We start from the raw sequence: 24,009 nt of genomic DNA on the forward strand, positions 1-24,009 counted from the left end.
TGCAGTGTGTCTGATATAATATATAAACATAGGGCATAGTCTATTACCAGCACCCATAATAACAATGTTAACAGATCTGGGGAAGCCTGCCTTGTGGCGAGATGATACAATTATTTGTATACAAAGGAACCAACAGGGGACTCCGCAAACATTTATAAAGAAAGGAAAAAAACTACAGTTCCCGGCGCCCCCTGCGGCTCTCTAACGCCTGCGCGGCGCAGTCAGTGGGCGGGGCTTGGTGTCAGTGTCGGGCTCCTGCTGCCCATAGCACAGCGCGCTCCGCAGGCTCCGGGACAATATGGCCCTAAAACGGATTCAGAAGGTGAGAGAACCCGCTCGGCCCGCCGGGGGCTAAATGGCAGCTGGAGGGAGCCCCGGGCCCAGCCCTGCCTCCGCCTCCGCCATACACCAGGCCTGGCGTAAAACGGCCGCTAACGATAGCAGGGGATCAGACGGTGGCCCGCGGGCCTTGTCACGGGAAGGAGGGGGTATGACTAACAATCGTCATGCAAGCAGAGCTGGCGGCGGGACCAAGGACACCGCGGTATCGTTGCCATATAGTGAGCCGTTTCTGGACGCGACCGCGCATGCGCACAACCCGTAGAACAGCCTCTCCCACACAGTGCCGCGCGGTGCGCATGCGCCGCTCTGTGTCAGTGCCGGAAGTGGTGCTTTGCGCATGCGCGTTGAGTCGAACTGCTTCTGGGCTTCGTTGCGCATTCGCTGTGAGTGACAGCTGCACACACCTCCTCCTCTGTCTCCTGTATCACTGCCAGATAGTGATCCCAGACCAGCTGCTGGGGACAGACCTTACATGGGAAGAGGGGGGGGGGGGGGGGGGGAACACATATATCAAAACCATGGGGCAAATAGTAATTTCCTCAGGTCTTAACAGTTAATTGGACATGTGTTTATGGAGAGTAGTTTAAACCAGTAGGGATATCAATGATTGTATACTTTCAGATGTGATTAGTGTTTAACCCCTTAAGGACACATGACATGTGTGACATGTCATGATTCCCTTTTATTCCAGAAGTTTGGTCCTTAAGGGGTTAATATGAATTGTAGGGCAAGTTGTTTTATGTAAACAAATGTGGTGTTTGTGGCTTTAAGAGGCTCGAGAAGCATGGTTGGACCACTGGTAGTAAATGTAATTTCCAAGGATCAGAAACTGGACAGCAGGTTCTGTCTGTAATGGATCACAAATCTTATATTGTAAACAAATTGCTGAAACCTAAAGTCTTGTATTTAAAATTACAAAAATATGGAAGGCCATCATGATGCTGTGCTTTAACCCCTTAAGGACACATGACATGTGTGACATGTCATGATTCCCTTTTATTCCAGAAGTTTGGTCCTTAAGGGGTTAAAAAGTGGTCCAACATTGTAAAAATTGAGTGAATATCAGTGAAAGTGTCAGCAGGTTTGCATGGAGACTTACTCTGTTTTATAACTGTGCAACACTTATCAGATTATTCTCATTAAATGGACACTCTAGATCCCTAAAGAACTTCTGCTTACTAAAGTGCTTATGTGTGAATAGTGTCTTATTTGCTTTTTTTCTTTTCTAAACGTACAGATTTCAAATTGAATTTGACACTCTTCTAAATTAATCTTGTGACACTGACTTGTTGCCATTGAGATAAATGCTGCTCTTACTTCCTGGTTGCTTAGCTCAGTGGAGTTAAAGGACCACTCTAGGCACCCAGACCACTTCAGCTTAATTAAGTGGTCTGGGTGCCAGGTCCAGCTAGGGTTAACCCATTTTTTTTATAAACATAGCAGTTTCAGAGAAACTGCTATGTTTATAAATTGGTTAAGCCTTCCCCCTAATCCTCTAGTGGCTGTCTCATTGACAGCCGCTAGAGGCGCTTGCGTGATTATCACAGTGAGAGCACGCAAGCGTCCATAGAAAAGCATTGTAAATGCTTTCCTATGAGACCGGCTGAATGCGCGCGCAGCTCTTGCCGCGCATGCGCATTCAGCCAACGGGGCGTAGAGGAGGCAGAGAGGAGGAGGAGAGCTCCCTGCCCAGCGCTGGTAAGTTTTAACCCTTTTCCCCTTTCCAGAGCCGGGTGGGGGCACCCTCAGGGCACTCTAGTGCCAGGAAAACGAGTGTGTTTTCCTGGCACTAGAGTGGTCCTTTAAAGGGACTCTCCAGTGCTAGGAAAACAAACCCCTTCAGTGACTTGCCTGAATGCAGCGCCGATGTCCCTCGGCTGGCCCTGGGTCAGGCTCTTCCCACGCTCAGGGGAGACCTAATGCGCATCCTATAGGGATTTTGGCAACGCTGGAGGTCCTCATGCATAGCGTGAGCAAGTCCAGCGTAATTTAAAACCCTTTGTGTTTTAAGAACATGGAAGTCCCTCTAGTGCAGGCTTCCCCAAACTCTGGCCCTCAAGATGTTGCTGAACTACAACTCCCCATGATTCCATGAATGAAATAGGCTGAGAACCCAGACCACTCCAATAGGCAGAAGTGGTCTGGAAGCCTGACGTGTCCCTTTTAAACTCAAGATTGTGATTAATGTTTCTTATAACCACAGTCAACAGGGTATCCACTGAGATAAATAATGCACAGGAAAGGTCTTCATGATGCCCAATAATTTATTGTGTAAAAAAAAAAAAAAATACATGCGCAAACCACACACATAAGTCAGGCAAATGCGTCATAAAAATACCTTGCATAATACAATGCCCACATAAGCACTCAAGGTTGGGGAGGACAAAAAAGAAACTAAATGTTTTGTGTCTACTATGAGATTCTTTCTTAAGAGTAGGACACCCCGGTGTAACAACCAGCTTTAAAAAGATTGCACAAGGCAAAACATTCCTCATCCAGTCTAACACCTCGCCTTTACAGCCTGCAGAAAAGGGAAAAACACATTGGTGTTTTAAATGCAAGAGTATACAAGCTCCTGCCTTGCTGATACTTCTCATTGAACAGCATTGGGAAATCTGTAATTGGGCAGTCACAGTCTGAACGGAGTTGGAGGGGAAGGACTTGCAAAGATCTAGAGACAAGAGAACTGCAGATTTTTCAAGTTATTTTTGGATAATCCCCTAATTGAAAAAAATGCATGCGTATTTTCATTGGGGAATATCTATTAAACAGTGATATTTACTTTGTTGTTTGTGGGCAGTGAGTCTCTCTTTTAAATACATTATTGTTTTGATTCATTGCTTTCCTATGGTGAAGACCTAATGGTGTGCGGTGCTCGCAACACGTGTGCGTTATGTCACCCCTCACAATGACATTAGAGGAGGTGGAGCCACGCCTAGGGACTTTGCTGGAATCGGTTGTGTTTTAAAGGGTTTTTAACCCTTTCATTGCATGGGGGCAGATATAAGAGAATAGTTTTAGTCCTTTAAGCTTATACACTGTATAAAGTGAGAAGGTATAAAAGTAGGCAGGCAAGAAAGACAATGCCCTACAACCGCATCAGAGGACTATGGGCTCAATTTAATATTGTTCGAAAAGCCTTTCACAGGATGTAATATTTTTGATAAATGATTAAAATATTTTTTTCAAAATATTGCAAATATAAAATATTTTTCATCAATAATTTTGAAAGTTAATGCAAGCATATGAAATAATTTGCAAAGCTTATCAAGCCATATTAAATCGTGGCCTATATCCATTAAATATGTCAAATTACTACAGAATTACGAGTTCTAGTGGAAAGAGTTGAATTATATTTTTGAGGACGTATGTAATACAGGAGTGAGTTCTATGAAATGGGCAGTTAATTACAACTTTCATAATGTTAGGTTGATTAAAAAAAAAAAAAGGTTTAGTTGGTTTAGACTTGTTTTTTTTTTCCTCTCAATGAAAATGCTACATATTGAAGAGTGTATCCCTTCTGAGATCAAACTTGATATGACATCTCTTCCTTCCTTCTGATGATCATACTTCTCCCTTCTGTTATAACATGTGTGCAAACCAAAAGTATTTCATGCCATAAGTGAAACATACATGTCTAGCTTTAGATGCCTTTCAAGCAACAGCAACTTCTATAAAAAAGATGCAATTACTTCCCCCTCCACACTAATCACTCTTTTTTTTTTTTTTTTTTTTTATTTTAAATAAATTGAATAAACTGTTTACATTTTTGTTTCTATAACTAATTATTCTCCCTTCACTCTATTTAGGAGCTGATGGATTTACAAAGGGATCCCCCCGCACAATGCTCAGCAGGTCCTGTGGGAGAGGACTGTACGTAATTAATACTTCTTAAAATGTTCTAAAATATACAAAGGCAATCAAAAAATGACCTGTCTCTGTAATCATTACACTTATAGATAGGAAGTGTGTACTCAGCCAGAAGTGAGCGCTTATTGGCTGAGAGTGTTAGCTAATTGCTGTCAGTCAATGAGCTAAACCCTGCACCACCAGGATTAGCTGAGAGCTTCCACCTAGGAGGAGGCAAAGAATGGCGCCAGCAAACCCCAGGTAAGAAGTTAAACCATTCCTGAACGGTTTGACTACTTACATTGGGAATACTCCTGGCACCACAGCTACTGCAATGCATTGGTTATGTTGCTTCAAGTGTTCCTTTAAATTCCACTGTCATTTACCATAGTTCTATATTCTAGCCTCTAACACACTAGCTCTAGATGGAAAACCTTTACTTGTATTGGTGCATATTTCTTTTTGGAGTTTTTAAACCTTTAATTTGTGCTGTTAATGTAGGTTGGCACCATGAGACTGTAACTGATTGTATTCTCTTTTTATTGTGTAAAATTACAGGAATGATGACTTTTTACATAAGATTTTTATTCTGTATATCTTTAAGTAGACATATCTTTGCTGCTAACAGTGCACGTTAAATTTAGGACGGTGCTTTGTCAAGTAAATATCCGCCAAGTTGTGTCTCTCTGTATTTCAGTGTTTCACTGGCAGGCGACTATCATGGGTCCTGTAAGTATCTTCATCTGCCCTTTCTGCATCTTTGTTCTTTGAGTCTATTCCATTTGCTAATGCATGTTTTCTAAAGTGTCATTTATATTCATACACATTGTCTGTGCAAGGTAAAGGCACAATCTAGGCACCATAACTACTCTACCTGAAGTGGTTATAATGCCTGGAATCCCCAGCCACTGGCCCACAGATCATTGTTAAACCAATTTCAAACCATTTCACATTGAATGAGGACTCCGGCTGCCTGAAGCCTGCCCCTCCGTACTGCTCAGACTAATACTGCATTAGCCAGAACAGCAATGGGTGTCAGTGATAGGCTTAGGCTTAGGCTGTCAGTTGAACTCTATCACTGCTAACCATTGCAGGTGTAGATTGGTATAGCTAATGTTACACTCTGCCTTAATTGAACCTCCAGCGTGGAATGGAGCCTCTGGATATTGGAGACCCTCATTTAGTGTTAAATAAATCGGAAAAAGTTTTCACACCAAACCTTGAAACAGCACAAAGGTACTTCATTCGCCATGTTCACTTCAGTGACATGAAGGGGTTATGGTACATAGAGTGTCCCTTCAAGGTGGATGGAAACTCCTGTGAAAGAACAGTCTATGGGGTTATGTTAACTAAACCATAAACAAAGTGGTTAATAAATAATTCCTTAACACATTGAGCACTGAATGCTTTTTATTCCGTGGCGCTCTAATTTCAAGCTATCCAAGACCCTTGTGAATAACTGGTTTCTTCACAGCTACAGTAGGAGAGAGGAAAGATTCCAAGCCTCTCTGCCATTTAGTGTTTGACAAGTGGAGAAGGCTCTGATTAAAGAATGGTGCAGGGTTCCAAAGACCACATGTGTCTTCTATTCATTTCCAGTCAGATGGGTATATATTGACGGGTCAGAGTTTCCTCCTCTCCATACTTTTTTGTGTAAATAGTCCCAGATTGGTTCTTAATCCACTGCCTCCCAGAGAAAGCCTTTAAACCCCCACCCCATAAGACCCAAATATTTGTGGGTCTCTAAAAAATAAAAATGGCAAAACGGCAAAATAAAAACCTATGCCTGATGGAAATTTACAGCATTTAATTTTCAATTTGGCTCTTGATAAGTAACTGAAATTCTACAGTTCTTTAAAACAATGCAGTTTATTTTTCTGACCACTGTAGCTTTTGCTTCAGAATAACCTATAAAGTAGGGAACAATGGCCAAATTTGCATACACAAATTTTGTAATTTGGCTGGAATTTCTGTACTAGGCAAGTCAAATGTCAGAACCTTGCTCGTGCTTTGTAAAGTTATTCTATGTAAGGAGCAATGCTGCTAGGTTTATTTTTGCAAAAAGTGAATGTTGTTTGCAGGTTTTTGCTGAATATAATATGTTACATTGTGAACTAACAGCAATTTAGTGTATTTTGTAGATTTTGAAATCCTCTATATATTATTTATATAATGCATTGCAATTCTTTCTGTGCACTCCTAATGTAAAAAGTGAAGTCTAAGTGTGCTCTATTTTCTCGCTGTATTCCTAATCTAGAAAGTGAAAGTCTAAATGTGTTCTAACTATTTTCTCACAATTACAGAATGACAGCCCGTTCCAAGGTGGTGTTTTCTTCCTCACAATTCACTTTCCTACAGATTACCCTTTCAAACCCCCCAAGGTAAACAGAATGTGGAAAATGGGGCTTATCAAGCAATGCAATGAACTTTGATCATGATAGATTACGTTGGTAATTTTAAATTGTTTTTTATAGGCAACTGACTAACCCTGACTTTGAGTCTGATTCTGTTTTCACAGGTAGCATTCACTACAAAAATCTATCACCCTAACATCAACAGTAACGGTAGCATCTGCCTTGATATCCTTCGGAGCCAATGGTCACCAGCATTGACCGTGTCCAAAGGTCAGTAGACATACTGATTTCTCTCTCTTTATGCTGATTTCCTCTGTTACTCTTTTAAGAACAGTGCTGTTTTCTTACATACACTACCCACTTACTGCAGGAGGTACGGTCTGGTTGACCCTGATTTGCATTGGATAGTAGAACGTTGGTGCGTCACTATGTCATTAAAATGCTATCGGATGCAAATGTTAATTTTCCATTTTATTCAACCACCTTTACCAAGGTAATGATAGTGGCCTAAAAAAGCAAAATATTCTACCTCATTCTAGAGAACCAAGATGTGAAGCAAGTAGTCAGTGAGCTTTCATTCTTTCTAGGTTGTCATTAAAGGGACACTACAGTCACCAGAACAACTAAAACTGATTGTATTTGTTCTGGTGAGTAGAATAAATTCCTTTTTGACTTTTTGCAATAAACACTGTTTTTTCAGAGAAAATGCAGTGTTTACATTAGTATAGTTATAACTACACTGGCCGTTCCTTATATGGCTACTAGAGGTGCATCTTGGGGTAGTGCTGCTCACTGTGCAGCACTGCTATTCCATGTCTGCTCACTCTGCATGGAGACACTGAACTTTTCTCAGAGATGCATTAATTCAATGCATCTCTATGAGGAGGTGCTGATTGGCCAGGGATGTGTTTGGTTTGCACTGGCTGTGCCCCTGGTCAATCCAAAGGAAAGCATTGTGATTGGTTCAGAGAATCACTTCTGATGATGTCAGCCAAACAGGAAGAGGCAGCATCTACAGACTTGTATTAAAGTAAGCTTTTACAATATTTAGAGAGGCGGGGGGGGGGGGGGGGGGGGGGGAGGGGCTGGCACCTAAGAAACCTGATATTATCTGGATGCCCAGGAATATACTGACAGTTCTTGCTGAGGTAGAGTGGGATCTGTTCCTAAGGACAACCTGCTTGGAATAGATAGAGGTGTAGGGTTGCATTTTCACATGAAAACTGCCAAATAAGCAACCTATAAGTTGCTTTTCAGGGCGTGGGGGTGTTTAAAGGGACTCTATAAACATCTAGACCACATAATATCAATTAGGTGGTCTGTGTTCAATGTCTATATATGTTAACCCTGCAGCTGAAAACATTGCTGTATTGCAGGAATGGCAGTGTTTTCATTGCAGGTTTGACACTCCTCTAGTGGCTTTCAGGAATACAGTTATAGCTCAAATGTCTCTCATTAAGAGTTTGATTGGTGCAGTGTGGCATGTTGCTGCACATGTGCACTAGCCTCCTAATGCTTCCCTCTTTGGCGGAGATCATTGAGACTGGTGATCTCAGTCAAAGAGTCAGAGTGCCAGCAGGGAGACGTGTGCTTTGAAATGTAAGGTAATCTTTAAATATTTCAAAACCCTCCAAGGGGGGTGAACACTGACTTAGTAATGTCTATTATATTATTAGCAATACATGTATGTATTACTAATGCTATAGTGTTCCTTTAACTATGATGGAACGAATTCTGATTCATTATTGCAAAACTAATTTCTACATTTCTTCTTCTTCTTCCGATTTCTGTGTATTAGCATTGATGGTTTTATCATTTGTTCTCCAACCTGTGGTTGCTTTAAAACACACCACATCCTTAGCACTTTTAAAGATAGAACACCAGTTTTTCATTCAGTTTAATTAATACTCACATTGACTGTGTTTGGAAAATTGCAACAAAATCAAAAAGAGATCACAAGACAAAAAAGGAAGCCACTTTAAACGAGATCAAATCATATTACATGTGGGTGATGGCTCCTGTAAAAAATAACTACTGACTAAGTATTGTAAGAGTTGTCACTCACATCATCTACAGTGCCATGGGTTAGCTATCACTGTGCTAGACTGTAACACGTTCAATTTGATTAGAATATGACTTGACGGGGGGGCGTGGTCTGCAGCCGAGCGAGCTGGACGTGTCTGGCTAGAGCTCCGCTGTAACCACAGTGCCAACGGCTAACAAAGGCTCAAATTCGATATTTTTCGACATATTCTCCGACTCACCAGTACGGGGGACCGGGATGGAAAAACGGAATCAAAGAAAACCGGTGAAAAAACCCTCGGAATCGGTGACTTCGGTCCCCGATATGTTTGCGGCCTCACGAGCCGCGAGGCTATCCACCCAAGATGGCGGTCGGGACGGCCCGGGGACACCTACCTCTCCTGCGAGCCCCGGCAGCGGTGCTGCTGCAGGGGCATTGGACTCGGAGGCCAGCCAAATATTGGCCAAACTATCGGAGGTACGCACATACCTGGCCACAGAAATTGTCCGCACTACGACGGAAGTAAAGGCCGAAATCCAAGCCCTGGGTACGAGGACGGCGGCTCTCGAACAAAGGATGGAGTCTACAGTACAGGCCCACAACGAGTCAGCTGCACAAATAAACTCCTTAACGTCCCAACTGCAGATGGCCGCAGCGGCGATAGATGACCTTGGCAACAGGTCGCGGCGGAATAATATCCGTCTCCGTGGCCTCCCGGAACAGGAGGGAGAGGGGTCCCTGGTGGAAGTGATCTTGAAGATCTTTAGACCGCTTCTCCCCGATGTGCCAGAACACCTATGGCACATCGAGCGGGCTCACCGGGCGCTCCGTGCCAGGAGGGCGGATGATAAGAGACCGAGAGACGTAATTATTAAATTTCTGTCCTTCCAGACAAAGGAAGCATTGATGAAACGTGGCAGAGAAGGCCCAATAATATATAACGGGACAGACCTTGCTTTGTACCAAGACTTAACCCCTGCTACCTTGAAGAAAAGGCGAGACTGGCGTCCTGTTACGGAAATCTTACAAATGGAATCCATTAAATATGCATGGGGTCACCCTTTTCGATTACTGGCCTTCAAAAATGGTCGCACGAAAGTCCTCCATGCTGATGGCGATCCGGCTGCGTTCCTATCGGAGCTCGGGATTCGTATACCGGAGGGTTTCGCGGTTTTGAGATCTTCGGCGGAGGTCCTCCCTGCCTTACCTCGGGAGTGGTACACAGCAGGCGAATGATTTCGGATCCTTTAACTCGGCATTGGGTGAGCGGCCGGTGGCCCAGAGCGGTGAGCTTTTCCGGGTGGGCCCTTATTGTTTGGGAGGGGGATTGCGGGAATCCCTCATCCTCCCCGCTTTTGTTTTTTCACCCGGGACCCGGGGGCCCCTTATAGAATTGCCCAGAAATGTTTATCTTCCTTCCATCGGGGGGGGGGGGCACTAGTATTGGGGTGGGCTAGGGATTTCTCCCACTCCCATATGTTCGTTATTGCTCCCCCATTCCGTCCATCCTCACCCGGCCCTTACTCTGTCTACACCCCTGTGGCCCCGGGATAGGGAGCGTTCGAAGGAATGATGGCGAACGGCCCTTCTTGACTAACTATCACGAACTCACGGCGGCCGTGGGCGTACTCTTTACTTTTAATGGTCGTTCTTTACTATGCTTTGCTCTGATGTTTTATTCCCGGGACGCCTTGATTTTCATTCGGGGGGTGGGGGAGGAGGGAGCTGGCGGTGTTCGAATTTGTATGGTTATTTTTACGCTAAACGATAATCATGTCGGTTTTTCCCTATCGTGTATATCAGGTTTACAGAGCTCGGGGGGTTCGAGCCGGGACGTGTAGGGGGTATCTCTCCGCCTCTAATTATTAGGCCTATACGGCAACTCGGCCCTAGTGACCGATGACCCCCTTTCACCTCCCCCGTTTTATGCAATGCGCCATATTAAACCTTCTCCCCCCCCCCCTAGTTTTCATACGAGGGAGGCGATACCCCCTTGGGGTGACGGGTGGGATAAATCATTTTACTTTTTGTGCCCCTCTCCTTAGGCGGTTAGACGCCCCAGGTTCGCTGCCTCATGTTGTTTTGCGTTATATTTTCCTACGGGCTCCGCCCTGATTCTGACCCGCTGGTAATTCCGGGTCTTATTTGCCTCCCCCCCCCCCCCCCCCTCACCGTGCGCTCCTTGCCCTCGGGACCGCCCGTCCTGCTCCGGGGTGCATTTTTTAGCTGTTCATCCCCTCCCCCCCCCCTCCTCCCGCCCACTGACCTCGTCGGTGGGGGTTATCCCCTCTGGGATTGGGGGTGGGGGGGCATACGGAGTCCTCCACGGGACGGGGGGGTGGGGCGGGGTTGGGGCCCCTCTGTTGGACTGTGGGTCCGGGCTGGCCTTGGTGGGATCGCGAGACGTCTCGCCCATTGTTACATCGTTTTTCATGCAAAAGTTATTCGACTAGGCACCCTGTTGGTGCCCATATTTTCGTTGGTCTATGTCTGGGCGACTCTGGAGCCCCATGCGGACTCCGGGGGAGCCTATACAAGGCCCCCACTCGTCCCTGGCTACGAATAAGACCAGGGGTTTATTATGTACGTTGTTTTTTCTCTCTATTTTCACTTTTCTTTTTCCCTCCCCCCTCTACCCTTTTTGCCCTCCTCCCCCTCCTTCCCCCTGTTTTATGGTACCCTCTTTGGAAGGAGGCGTTGGTTCAATCTGCGGTGACTCAGAGCTCGGCCCTGACGCAGGGAGCATAGATAGACGATCTGAGACACCACTCTATATACCACCCATCTATCACCGGTATTTGGTGAAAATGGCCAATAGGTTTAGCCTTTCCCTTATTCACTATCAATGCCCTTGAAACTATTATCCCTGAACGTCAAAGGCTTAAACGCACCGAATAAACGTCGCCTCATGTTTAGGGAACTTAAGCGTTTAAATCCGGACATTGCACTCCTGCAGGAGACACATTTTCCGAAATCGGCGAAGTTCACTCTCAGGGACCACACTTACAGGACTACCCACGAGGCAAGGGCATTAAACAAAAGGAATGGGGTAGCGGTGCTTCTACACCATAGATGCCCGCTTCGAGTAGGTACTGTCACGATGGACCCGAGTGGCCGTTTTGTTTTAATATCCGGAACTCTGTACTCTCACGCCATCCATATTATAAATATTTACGCCCCTAACGACCCCTCGGTGGACTTCTGGGACGCCATGACCCAGGTCGTAAACGGTCTGCCTCACGGCATGGTTATCGTGGGGGGCGACTTTAACGCCACCCCATGCCCTGCGGCGGACAGAAGCCCGCGCGACGGACTCCCGAGGTCTCACGGGAGTGGCCGCCAAGATAAATTGCTCCGCACCTTCCTACACCGCACAGGCCTCATTGATATCTGGAGAGCACACCACCCCGATGGTCGAGATTATACATTTTACTCAGCACCTCACAAAACTTACTCTAGGATAGACTCATTCCTGATTAATTCCAGTGCCGCATCCAGGGTTTCGGGCGCTGCTATCGGTTCCATCACCTGGTCAGACCACGCGGAGGTCACACTGACTTTGGATAAGTTGTGTGCGGCCTCCCCGTGGTCTTGGAAGCTAAACACCTCTTTACTACAGGACCCGGTTATAGTAGAGGTTGTCCGCAAAGAACTGCTCGAATATTTCGCTAGAAACGCGTGTACTGACGTAAGACCAGCTACGCTATGGGCCGCACACAAAGCGGTCATTAGGGGCATATTAATTCGCGAGGCCACAGTAAAGAAAAGACGCAAAACGCAACTGCTGTCCGCACAGCTGGAGGCGTTAGGGAAAGCAGAAGGAAAGCATAAGACCCTCCAGTCGCCAGTCACGCTAGCGGAAGTGCAGAGATTGAGATCCTCGGTCCGCAACACACTCATAGATGACACGGCTAGGGCCATGACTTGGTCCAGACGGACCTATTATGAGAAATCCAATAAAATGGATACTCTGTTAGCCAGGGCCCTACGCCCGAGACAGGGACACTCGCATATCACACGTATCAAAGACGCTTCGGGTAAAATCTGTACAGACCCCACTGAGATTGCAGGGGTCTTCACGGAATATTACTCTAACTTATACAACCATTCCACCGGGACTGCTTCAGACCCTCAACGGGAAGAGTACGATGCCCATGCCTTTCTGTCTCGTCTCGCTTTGCCAAAACTGCAAGCAGGTGAATCGGCGGCTCTTGGAGCACGCATAACTACCGATGAGATAAACGTTGCAATTTCAATGCTGAAAGGTAATAAAGCTCCAGGTCCAGACGGTTTCGAGGGCAGTTATTATAAAGCTTTCCGAGAGGAGCTAGTACCTCACTTGGAGTCGTGGTTTAACGACCTCATGGGGGGTGGCGCCCCGGACAGAGACATGTCATTGGCGGACGTGGTATTGTTACCTAAACCGGGCAAGGATGATCTCGACCCGGGCGGTTTCCGCCCGATCTCGCTGATCAACCACGATTCCAAGATCTTGGCGAAGGTCTTGGCCAACCGACTAAACCCCCTCTTGACGAAACTGATACATCCTGACCAGGTTGGCTTCGTACCTGGTCGGCAGCTTTTTGAAAATACCCGGCGGAACATTGACCTCATCTGGAGGCAAGCGAATAGGAAAATCCCAACATTGTTTCTATCCCTCGACGCCGAGAAGGCCTTTGATAGGGTTAAATGGCCCTATCTTTTTGAAGTCCTTCGACACTTTGGCTTACCAGACTCATTTATAACTGCGGTACAAGCAATGTATACAAATGTTACAGCACGGGTCCGCATATCGGGGGCGAAGGTGACACCCTTTGGCCTAGGAAACGGTACCAGACAGGGATGCCCTTTGTCTCCCCTGCTGTTTATCCTCTCCCTAGAACCCCTCCTGCAGTCAATACGAGACAACCCGGACATCCATGGGATTTCGGTGAGGGGCCATCAGTACGTTGTGTCGGGTTTCGCCGACGACATCTTACTGACCCTGGCTGACCCACTTCCGTCTATGAGGGCGTTAACGGGTGTCCTAGCTGACTATAGTAGATTGGCAGGATACAAAGTGAATATGCACAAATCCTGCGCATTACCGATTTGCATGCCTGACCCTGTCATAACCTCCATAGGCGACACATACCAGATTCGCTTAGCTAGGGATCATGTAAAATATTTGGGGGTGTGGTTAACGGCAGACCCTGTTCGACTATTCACACAAAATTATACGCCTCTGATCCGTACGTTAATGACGGATATGGAGAAATGGCTGGATAAACCGATCTCATGGATCGGTAGAATCCACTCGGTGAAGATGAACATTCTCCCTAGGATTCTGTTCTTGTTCCAGGCCCTCCCAGTTAAAGTAACCAAATCAGACCTGGGCGCACTCCAACAGGCAATAGGGAAATTCATCTGGCAGAACAGGAGACCCAGGACCTCTCGGAACGTTCTTTATCGAGCGAAGACGAGAGGAGGCCTGGGCCTCCCTAATTTGCACTTCTATTACCAGGCAGCGCAACTTACACAGCTAGCCTTATGGCATTCCCCTCCAGGGGAACGGCGGTGGGTGGACTTAGAATCGTCCCTCATGGGACCAGACTTGCCTCAATTTCTCATGTGGGTCCCAAGGGACCGTAGACCATCGATACACATCGCATGCCCAGCTATTGCGAACTCTCTGAGACTTTGGGATGCCTCATCAACCAAATATGGTTTGTCACCCCGACTTTCCCCCCTAACTCCCTTCTTGAGAAACACAGCATTTCCGCCGGGACTAAACGCTAGGGATTTTAGGGGTATTGAAGGCACAGGGGTACAGCGCCTCTGCCACCTCTATGACGGCGGCTCTGTTGTTACATTCGACGAACTTAAGACTAGGGCTACCCTACGCCCCGCCGACTTCTTTCGCTACCTCCAGGTGAGAGACTTCGCCCAGGCCCCTATGATTAAAGCTAGTGCACTGAGCCGGCCAACCTTCTTCGAGTCCATGTGCCTCAAAGAACGGTTTCCCAGGAGCCTCATCTCCATTCTGTACACACACCTGAGTACACACACGACGGAATGGGGTGACCTCACATATATCTCTCAGTGGGAAGCGGACTTGGGGGAGGAATTGGAAGGCGTCGACTGGCAGGAGATCTGGGAGGCAGCAGCCTCTTCATCGATATGTGTCTCCATGCAGGAACAGGCATATAAGACCCTCTTTCGGTGGTATACCACCCCGGTGAAGTTATATAAAATGCGCAAAACACCCACGGACCTGTGCTGGAGAGGCTGTGGCCAGAAGGGATCCTACATACATATGTGGTGGGAATGCCCTGCAGCACAGAACTTTTGGAAACGGGTGGTAGGACTTTTGAAGGATATTTTTGATAGAGAGCTTAAGTTGGACCCATGGGTATTCCTCCTGGCCAGACCTCTTGATGACTGGCCCAGAGTGGAACAAAACCTGTTGCACAAAGTGAACTTAGCTGCCAGAAGAGCCCTGGCCCAAGTGTGGCTCCAACCCGACACCCCCCCTGTCGACGTAGTCGTGCAAAAGATCAAGGACGCTTTCCTTATGGATAAGCTGACGGCGCTAGTTAGAGGCACTACTAAAAAGTTTGATAGGGTCTGGGCCCCGTGGATAAACAGCGGAATCGGAGACTAAGGGAGAGGAAAGGGGATTTCCCCCGGAACCCCGCCCGAGACTTCGTCCTCGTCGGGACCGGTTATGGCTTGGAGAAGATGCTTGCAGCACCTTGATTTCCACCAGGGCCCAATGCCTTACAGTTTAAATTTAATCCATGACACTTTCCTATAATTGTAACACGCTACTACGGATTGAACCTACTCCTTCCACCCTCCCCTCCCTCCTTTCCTTCCCCACACCCTCCCCCTCTTCTCACTAAGTTCCTCCACCCTATCTTCTTTACCCTTTCTCCGTCCGACTCCATGTACACCAGGCCTTATCATCGCTCGGTCCTCTATCAAAGTGACACCGCCCACTGAAGGCTTAGGACACTGTATCGCATACGTGCCGATCCAATGCCTAAGGCGACGCCCATAAATGATACGAGGTCAAAGATCTCATGTAAACCAACTAACCTTGTATATAAAACTAGGATTCTGTGGCTTTTTAGACGGAAAACCGAGGCCTACAGCTCTAACACGCTAAGGATGTACGTAGACCTAAGCGGTGTACAGAGGAGGACTGTTATTTTCCTATATTACTAAAATAAAAAACAACAAGGTGTAACTCCACACATGTCCTTGCATCTATAACAATGGAACTCTCACGAGCTATGAAAACTGTGGACTGATTATTATTTTTGTTTTCTTTAACGTAATGTTTTCAAACCAACTGTATGCTCATGGAACAACGGTTTTATATATGTGGGACAATGTTACTGCACTATGTATCTCTTTATACTGCTTCCACGTGCCTGTGGTTACCTTACCTTGTTTATAAATAAAGAATTTAAAAAAAAAAGAATATGACTTGACAGGAAATCATGGTCACTCCAGCTGCTCTGATAAAATAATCCAAGCAATCCTTACACAGTATTGGTTGTGTAGGTCTTAGCATCTAGCTTTACAGAGGCATCAAATCCCTGCTGATAAATAGATGGTGATTATCTCTTGAAACAAAAACGGGCGGTTTCCTCTAATCTCACAACAATAACATGCTTTTAGATTATATTATTTATGTAAAGCTTACTACAAATTTGCATAAGGAAACAGGGCCAACTGTGCATGGTAAGTCGATTCTCCATCCGGTTACAGTGCCCTACAGGAAAGAGACTATTTATATTTACTAGACTTTTTTTTTATATAGCTATCTTGAGTACATTTAACATACTTCTGAACTCTAGGGAAAATGTTCATCTCGTGATGCCTCATCTAACCCCCTTTTGACTTTCTCCTTTTAAAGAAACCTTCAACTTGAAATAATGTGGATAGATGATACATTTTATTTAACTCTTTACTTCCTGAATTTAGCTAAAACTGTACAATTAGATGACATGTTTCAGATGCATATTTTACTAATGGTAAGTGACATGGGAATGTGATTCTTCTCATTTATGGTCCAGTGAAGAAATATGCTGATCTTCATAATCAGTATTGTAGCAGTTGCAACATATCAGTAGACAAACAATGTAACAAAGTGAATTCCAAAATAAGTGGTCCAGCTGCAAGCAGGCAGTTGTAGTAAATAAAGTAAAAGTTTGTATGTCCCTGGACTCCCTCACCATACCAAACTAGCCAGGCCATGGTTCCTCATCATCCATCACCCACTTGTCCATTGGATTTAAAAAGCATGTAAAGATATCAAGATTATCGCTATGTGTTCTTCTTTATAAATAGAAAACTTGTCCTAAATAACCTTTAAGAAACATTATAATCACAAAATAAAATTAGCTTAATGAAGCAGTTTTGTTGCATAGATTATGTAGTCTCACTGCTCAATTCTCTGCCATTAAGGAGTTAACTAACTTTTTTTAAAACAGCCCTAGCCACACCTTCCTGCATGAGACTTATAGAGCTTTCCAAAACACTTCCTATAAAGTGAGATCTAATGTTTACAATTCCTTTATTGCAAATTCTGTTTAATTTAGAATTTCTTAGCTCTTGCTAGACCTTGTAGGAGCCTTCATTGTGTGATTAAAGTTCAATTTAAAGAGCAGGAGATTAAAAAAAACATTTAACTTAAAGGGACACTATAGTCACCCAGACCACTTCAGCTCAATGAAGTGGTTTGGGTGCCAGGTCCCTCAGGTTTTAACCCTTCACATGTAAACATAACCATTTCAGAGAAACTATGTTTACATTTGGGGTTAATCCAGCCTCTAGTGGCTGTCTTCTGGACAGCCACTAGAGGCGCATCTGCAACGCTGGAGGCGAATTTTGCCTCCATCGCGCAGAGCGTCCATAGGAAAGCATTGAGAAATGCTTTCCAATGGACACTTTGAATGCGGGCGCGGCACTTGCCGCACATGCGCATTCGGCTCCAGTGATGTCAAACGGGGAGGAGAGGTCACTGGCGCTGAATTAGGGTAAGTGGGTAAGACGGGGTTTTAACCCCATCAGCGCCACGGGAGGGGGACCCTGAGGGTGGGGGCACCCTTAGGGCCCCATAGTGTCAGGAAAACCGATTTGTTTTCCTGACTCTATAGTGATCCTTTAAGTAACATCTGATTAAAAAGGAAACCTTTTTTTCTTGCAGGCTGTGTCAATCACAGCCAGGGGAGGTGTGGCTAGGGATATATAAACAGAAACAAAAGTGATTTAACTCCTAAATGGCATAGGATTAAGCAGTAAGACGTCAGAGGCATGATCTATACACCAAAACTACTTCATTAAGATAGTTCTTTTGGTGACTATAGTGTCCCTTTTAAAGATGAATGCTCCAACATAATAGGTATTATCATGATAGGATGCTTTTTCAGTAGTCTTTTCTGCATTGTCTCCATGTTCTTTAGATTACTATAAGGCCATATATTATGAAAGCTGGAAGGCAAATGATGTGAAAATGTGACTAAAGAAGCATTGTTTGTTTGTATTTACATCCACCTGTACCTTTTACAATTTCAGTTCTGCTATCAATCTGCTCTCTTCTCTGTGACCCAAACCCAGATGACCCTCTGGTGCCAGAGATTGCCCACACGTATAAAGCAGACCGGGAAAAGTAAGTGAGATTTACGAGAGAATACAGCATACACAAATGTATCCAGTCCATTACTTCCCAGTGCTGTGAGGCTTTCATTCTAGTACAATTGTTTCAATAGTCCTTTTGCATAGTTACAATCTAAATTGTAAATCTGCTTGACAAGACGGAATGTGATTTCTGGGATTCTTCTGCTTTATTATTTACGCATAAGTCTGTAATACACTTTAGCATGGTTATCATTAATATTCACGTGTAGCAACTATATGTTACACACTACATTCAGTGATGATAACACGTTGGTTGGGAAAAATTGAATTTTGGCCAGCTGTACAAAATCCTTGCATAGCTGTTGTCCAAGGAAAAAAAAGGTAAGGGTGTGAGAATTTTAGTTTGTTTATTAGTGCTAGGCATTATACAATCAAATTCATAAAGCATTGGAGACACATTTCCTCTCCAAGGTTTCTTATAAATATGGGTGTGTTGTTTTTTGTTTTGTTTTTTAAACCCTATGGATCTATGTTTTTAAATAAGTAATAAAAAATCTCATTTTAGGACCAAATTAGTTTAAAGGAACACTATAGGGTCAGGAACACAAGCATGTATTCCTGACCTTAGTGTTTAATCCACCATTTAGTTGGCTTAACCTAAATTAGAAGAGGTGAAAACTCACCATATTTCCAGCGCCGCGCAGGATTTCTGATGCGGGCCCCGCCCCCGATCCACCTCCTTGGTGACCTCAGCAGAATTGCCAATTTTTAACCAATCCAGTGCTTTCCCATAGGGGGGCGAGGCCAAACGCTCTTTTAGCCAATTAGCACCTCTTCATAGAGATGCATTGAATCAATGCATCTCTATGAGGAAAATTCAGCGTCCCCGTTCACAGCGTGGAGACGCTGAACGGCGTTGCTGCCTACTGTGCAGCACTGTCTCAGGAAGCACCGTCAGTGGCCATCTGAGGATTGGCCACTTGGAGGTGTCCCTATGGGGCAATGTTTGCATTAAAAGGCCTGAAGGCAATGATTATACTCACCAGAACAACTACAGATGGTCCTCGTTTTGCAACCTACCTGTTTTACGATGGCTCCCACTTACGACCATATCTCCGTCGTGGGAATTGGAAGGATTCCCTGCTCTGCTGAGTTCGTCTATGTTCAGGAAAATTTCCCCGAACATAGAACACAGCAGAGAAGGGAATCCCTTAACTCCTCACTTACCGACCAATTCGTTCTACGAGTAGGTCGTAGGAACGGAACCCCGTCAGTAAGTAAGGAGTAAGTAAGGAGTTAAGCCATAATCATACTATGCATGATAGGAGTTGTAGTGCAGCAGGGGCAGGCAATTTGTTTTTGTTTTTTTCTGGGTGTGGTGGGGGGGATGTTTAGTTTGTTTTTGTTCCTCTCTGACATCTGCACAAGTAAGGAAAGAGCTCAAAAACCCGTAACCGTTTTAATAAGGTTGTGGCAATTTAAAATAAAAAATAAAAATCTGTTTTTCCAAAAAATAAAGCAGTATCCCAAACTACTGTCCGTTTTAACAATATGTTTGTCCTGACACAAAACAATTTCACTCCGACTGTGTAAATTCAGAGTTTAGTGAATAACCCAAAGTCAATCCAAATGGAAAAACTGAAACAAAAAAAGCTATTCTGGAAACAAAGCAAGAGTCACAAACATTCAAGTTTCATTTGTACATATTTGGAATGTATAGTGTGTGTGTGTGTGTGTGTGTCCTTCCTGATTAGCTTTCTGCAGGGAGGGGGATTGTGGCATCTGATGGCGTTTAGGGTTGCAGTCCCTAATGGTTTACTAGTTTGAAGTCCCTGGTGATCCTGTGTGAGAGTGTGCGGTCTGCACACCACAGTAATAGATCTTTAGCTGTCTGGTGTACACTGGAAATCCAGACTGCTGCACTATGACTTATTAGTGTGTGCTGGACCGCACTGCTGTGATTATTGTGGACTGCACCTCCAGCTCCCTGGCACTAAACCTCCCTGCTTCCGGGCAAATAACTGCCACCCGGAACTATACGTTCTGGGTGTTGGCTGACCAGAATCCCACACCCCTGTTTGTTTTTCTTTTTACAAAGCTGAGAGTTAAATTACTCGAGAGTGAGGTAGCAGGAGCTTTGATACAGTTTGGGTTATTCAGTAAAGACTTGATTATGTCCAGATGAGGGCTCTAAATATTTAAACAATGGCACGTTTTTTTTATTTATAAACTGTTGCGCAGCTGAGTGTTTAACCATTTGCCAACTGGTTGGGCCCAGATTTGAAGCATTCGGTCTGGATTTCAGTCATCTGAACCAGATTTGGGTCCCCAAATAGCAAATACCAGACAATGTTGAATACATGAAAAATGTCTGGATTTTGAACTACCCCTGCCTCGTGAAAGTAATTTTTTATTAATTTAAATTCCAAATGAAACATAAACACTGATATTTCAGTTAATCCAATATTGGAGAACAAGCATGATTAAAGGTAGAGTGTAGTCACTGCAAACAAACAAAAATTTAAATAACCTGTTCCATTTATACATTGAAAAAGGAACAGGAGTCTGAAACGTCTTTTTAAATGTGGGTTTCATACGTGTGGCCTTTCTACTAAGTTGCGCATTGTGTTGCATCTAGTTTACTTGCCTGATTAAAGGTAGTAAAGAATATTTGTAAAATAAATGACATAATGTGAATATTGTGTATGTAAGAGGAGGGTATGAAGTATAAAAGTCACAAAATGAAAATATACTTCCGACATAATAGTTACACACAGAGGACACTAACATACACATTTACACATAGCAAACTGACACACACACACACTTTTACACAGAGCGGAAACTGAAACACTTTTACACACATTTGGAAACACTGATACACTCATTAATTTGACACATACTGACAGACACATAGACACTAACTGACACACACACACAGTTACAGACAGAGGACACTGACACATTCATTGACAGGCACACAAACTGATTTTACACACTGACACCCACTCACTGATTTGTCACACACTAATGGATATTTTTTATTTAAATGCATCCAGCCTCTCTTTGGGAGAGCTGGAGTGGATCCTTTCCCTGGGGTCCAGTGTGGGGCTTGTGTAATCTTCATGCTCTTCCAGTAGTGCTCTCTCATGCACTGTTTAGTGATGCTGGGACTGAAGTAACATCAGGGCGTGCGAGGGAGCAGTTCTGGAAGATAATGAAGATTACAGCTCCCTCTCTGCCTCCTTTCTCCCTCTCCACACTGTATTTGGGCAGAGTAGGAACCTGCCTATGCTGCCTTGGCGCACAGCCGACGCCAAGGTGACTAGCCAGTCAGCTCTTCACAAGAATCTAGACTAGGGCATGCTGTATGTTGTCACCAGGAGGAAAAGTTGCACAAAACTGGTGTTATTAGCCAGGAAGATGTTATAAGGAAGACAAATTTAAATGCTGTCGATAAGACTATTTTAACAGACTATTAGTGCGATGACAATGTGTCACATTGTGTCCAGCCCTAAATGGGATCACATTAATTACTCTGGATTAACAAGGATGTCACATGGCCATTGTACTGAGGGACATAAAAACGCAGCCTTGAGGACCACACTGAGTAATCCATGTAGTATTTAGTCCACATTGACCAATACATCAATTTCATAAGAATTTTGAAAGATATAAATGCCCATGTGCCATTCCAATTGCTAGGCCCTTTTTGCCTTGATTTACACAAATACAGCAACCCTGTTAAACTGAATATTTCTGAAAAGTAAGTCATTGCTTATATTTACTTATTTTAAATAGATTTTTGTATTACTATCCCTAAGCCTCATTATTAACTAAAATAATATAGTGGATGGAACACTGGATTACCAAATGTAGCCTAATATGACCAAGCTCTAAATAAAGCCTAAGGTAATACTACACTTACTCAAAATTGTGTGTCTCTCCTAGAGGGCTAGAGTCTCTCCTAAAAGATTGTTTGTGGTGCCAGTATGGCCATTATAAATTTCACTGCATAGCTTATACAGAGCCAATCCTGATATTCACCATCCCACTCTAATGATGTTGTAGTACTTATTAGTTGCTTAACATAATTCAGTTGCAATTCTTTCTCTGTTCTGTTTTTATTGTTTTTCTTTTTTCTTTTCTCTGCAGGTATAACAGACTAGCACGAGAATGGACACAGAAATATGCAATGTAATGCTCTCTAAATAGCACAGCCAGACTGATGAACTGGAGAGGATTGTGAGCCCGCTACAGAGGCCAGAACCTCCCACTTCTCTTGTTTATCTTTTCGTGCCAATATGCCCGCAAAGTTTTTATACAACACCGACCAATCAAACATAGGCCACAAACTCTATGGATGTTACCGGCACACACACAACCCCCTTTTTGCCTGGCTAAGGAAGACACCCCACCTGTTTGAAATCTGCTGCTGTGATGAGACCCTCCTGCCCAGTGTGAATCCTATGTGCAGGGCCCCTCTCCTGCTTTGCACTGAAACTTCCAGTCCCTGGGATCTGCTTTCACAAAGCTCATATTACCTTCCCCTCGCCTTTAAATAACTCAGGACACAGATGTTGGTTTGGGGAGAGTCACGGGCCTTGCTACTGTCCCTATACCAGAATGGTATAGTTGGTAACTGTTGCTGGAATGAGCGGAGCATGCAACATATTTGGAGGAAGGTGAAGGGCAAACCTATGTCTTACAGCAATTGAGGAATCCATATGGAGTCCTTTTCAGTCTCTATCTGTTACCTGCACAGCTATTCTCCTTCTTTATTCTCAGAAGTGTGCCTGCTGTTGGTACAGTAAATGAGGCAAAGAAGAACCTGTGTGCAAAACAAAAATAGTTTTATTATTTATAATGGCTGAAACCCATGAATGCCTGACTCATATTCTGATGTATTTAATTTATGATCACGGAGGGGTGGAGCTGTCCCACGTAACTGTTCTTTGAATGGCATATACAAATCTTGTACCTAACCTTTTAACAATTATTGGTGCTGTTTGGGCATCAACAATCTGGTGGTACTGTGTGCTCCTTGGAATCTCCTCAAGCACTTAACTGTGTTATTTTGTTCACTGTATTAGATTGTGCATTTGGCATCTCCCCCATGCCACTTATTATAGCACTAACTATATAGTTGTATGTTTAGGGTACACGTAGCTGCAGTATTCGGATATCCCACAGCTTGTGTACCTGATACGGTCCTCTCTCCCACAATCTTTTCCATCTATAATGGAATGGGAGTTTGTAGCCCATGCTAGCTAATCCACAATGTAGCGTTCAACAATTGTCAGTAATGGTTTTTATGGGTCAGCTCTGTGACTTTTCTTGTCTTAGCCTACCTCACGCTTTGAATTCTGGGACAACATGTCGTGAGCTCTTTTCCCGACTAGTGAGAGGGCTCTGCAATGCTTGGTAATCGACAGCAAGATGCTCTTGTCTTCTTGCAACAGCGTTAAAAGATCTGACCAAACTGCATAGTGGTAATAAACACCTGTGAAAATGAAAAGTGTTTCACTGCATAATAGCGACGATTATTCCTATACATTGTCTTTTAATACTTACTATCTCCACACTGAAATACACTGCTAGCACCACAACCATTTCAGTATTATGGTTATGGTGGCAGGAGTGCCTTGGCCTCATCCAGTGTAAGTAGTCGGTTTGCTGCTTGACAACTTACTAAGGTCTGCCAAGCGCCAGTTACTTCCTACACTGAGAGCCACAAGCTCCTTCCAGGATCAGACTAGCTTTTTTGAGATAAACCCTGCTATGCACGACCAACTGACTGGTGAGAGCATC

General features: G+C 44.4%; 1 protein-coding gene across 1 annotated transcript; it reads left to right on the top strand.

Moving 5' to 3' along the window:
• Nucleotides 1–213: 213 nt before the first annotated feature.
• Nucleotides 214–23,716, top strand: UBE2D4 (ubiquitin conjugating enzyme E2 D4 (putative)). Its single transcript, XM_063448523.1, has 7 exons — nt 214–322; nt 4,152–4,215; nt 4,889–4,920; nt 6,495–6,572; nt 6,710–6,815; nt 18,136–18,229; nt 22,354–23,716. Exons 1-7 carry the CDS (start codon nt 299–301, stop codon nt 22,397–22,399), a joined length of 444 nt encoding a protein of 147 aa, XP_063304593.1. The 5' UTR covers nt 214–298; the 3' UTR covers nt 22,400–23,716.
• Nucleotides 23,717–24,009: the final 293 nt, after the last annotated feature.

The sequence above is a fragment of the Pelobates fuscus genome, chromosome 3, assembly GCF_036172605.1.
Source record: "Pelobates fuscus isolate aPelFus1 chromosome 3, aPelFus1.pri, whole genome shotgun sequence".
Classification (NCBI taxonomy): Eukaryota; Metazoa; Chordata; class Amphibia; order Anura; family Pelobatidae; genus Pelobates; species Pelobates fuscus.

Bases quoted from the DNA above. Each gene is read 5' to 3' on its own strand.
- UBE2D4 (XM_063448523.1), top strand. From the start codon at position 299: ATGGCCCTAAAACGGATTCAGAAG. The intron at 4,921-6,494 runs GTAAGTATCTTC...TCACAATTACAG, and splicing joins AGGCGACTATCATGGGTCCT to AATGACAGCCCGTTCCAAGG. The intron at 6,573-6,709 runs GTAAACAGAATG...CTGTTTTCACAG, and splicing joins ACCCTTTCAAACCCCCCAAG to GTAGCATTCACTACAAAAAT.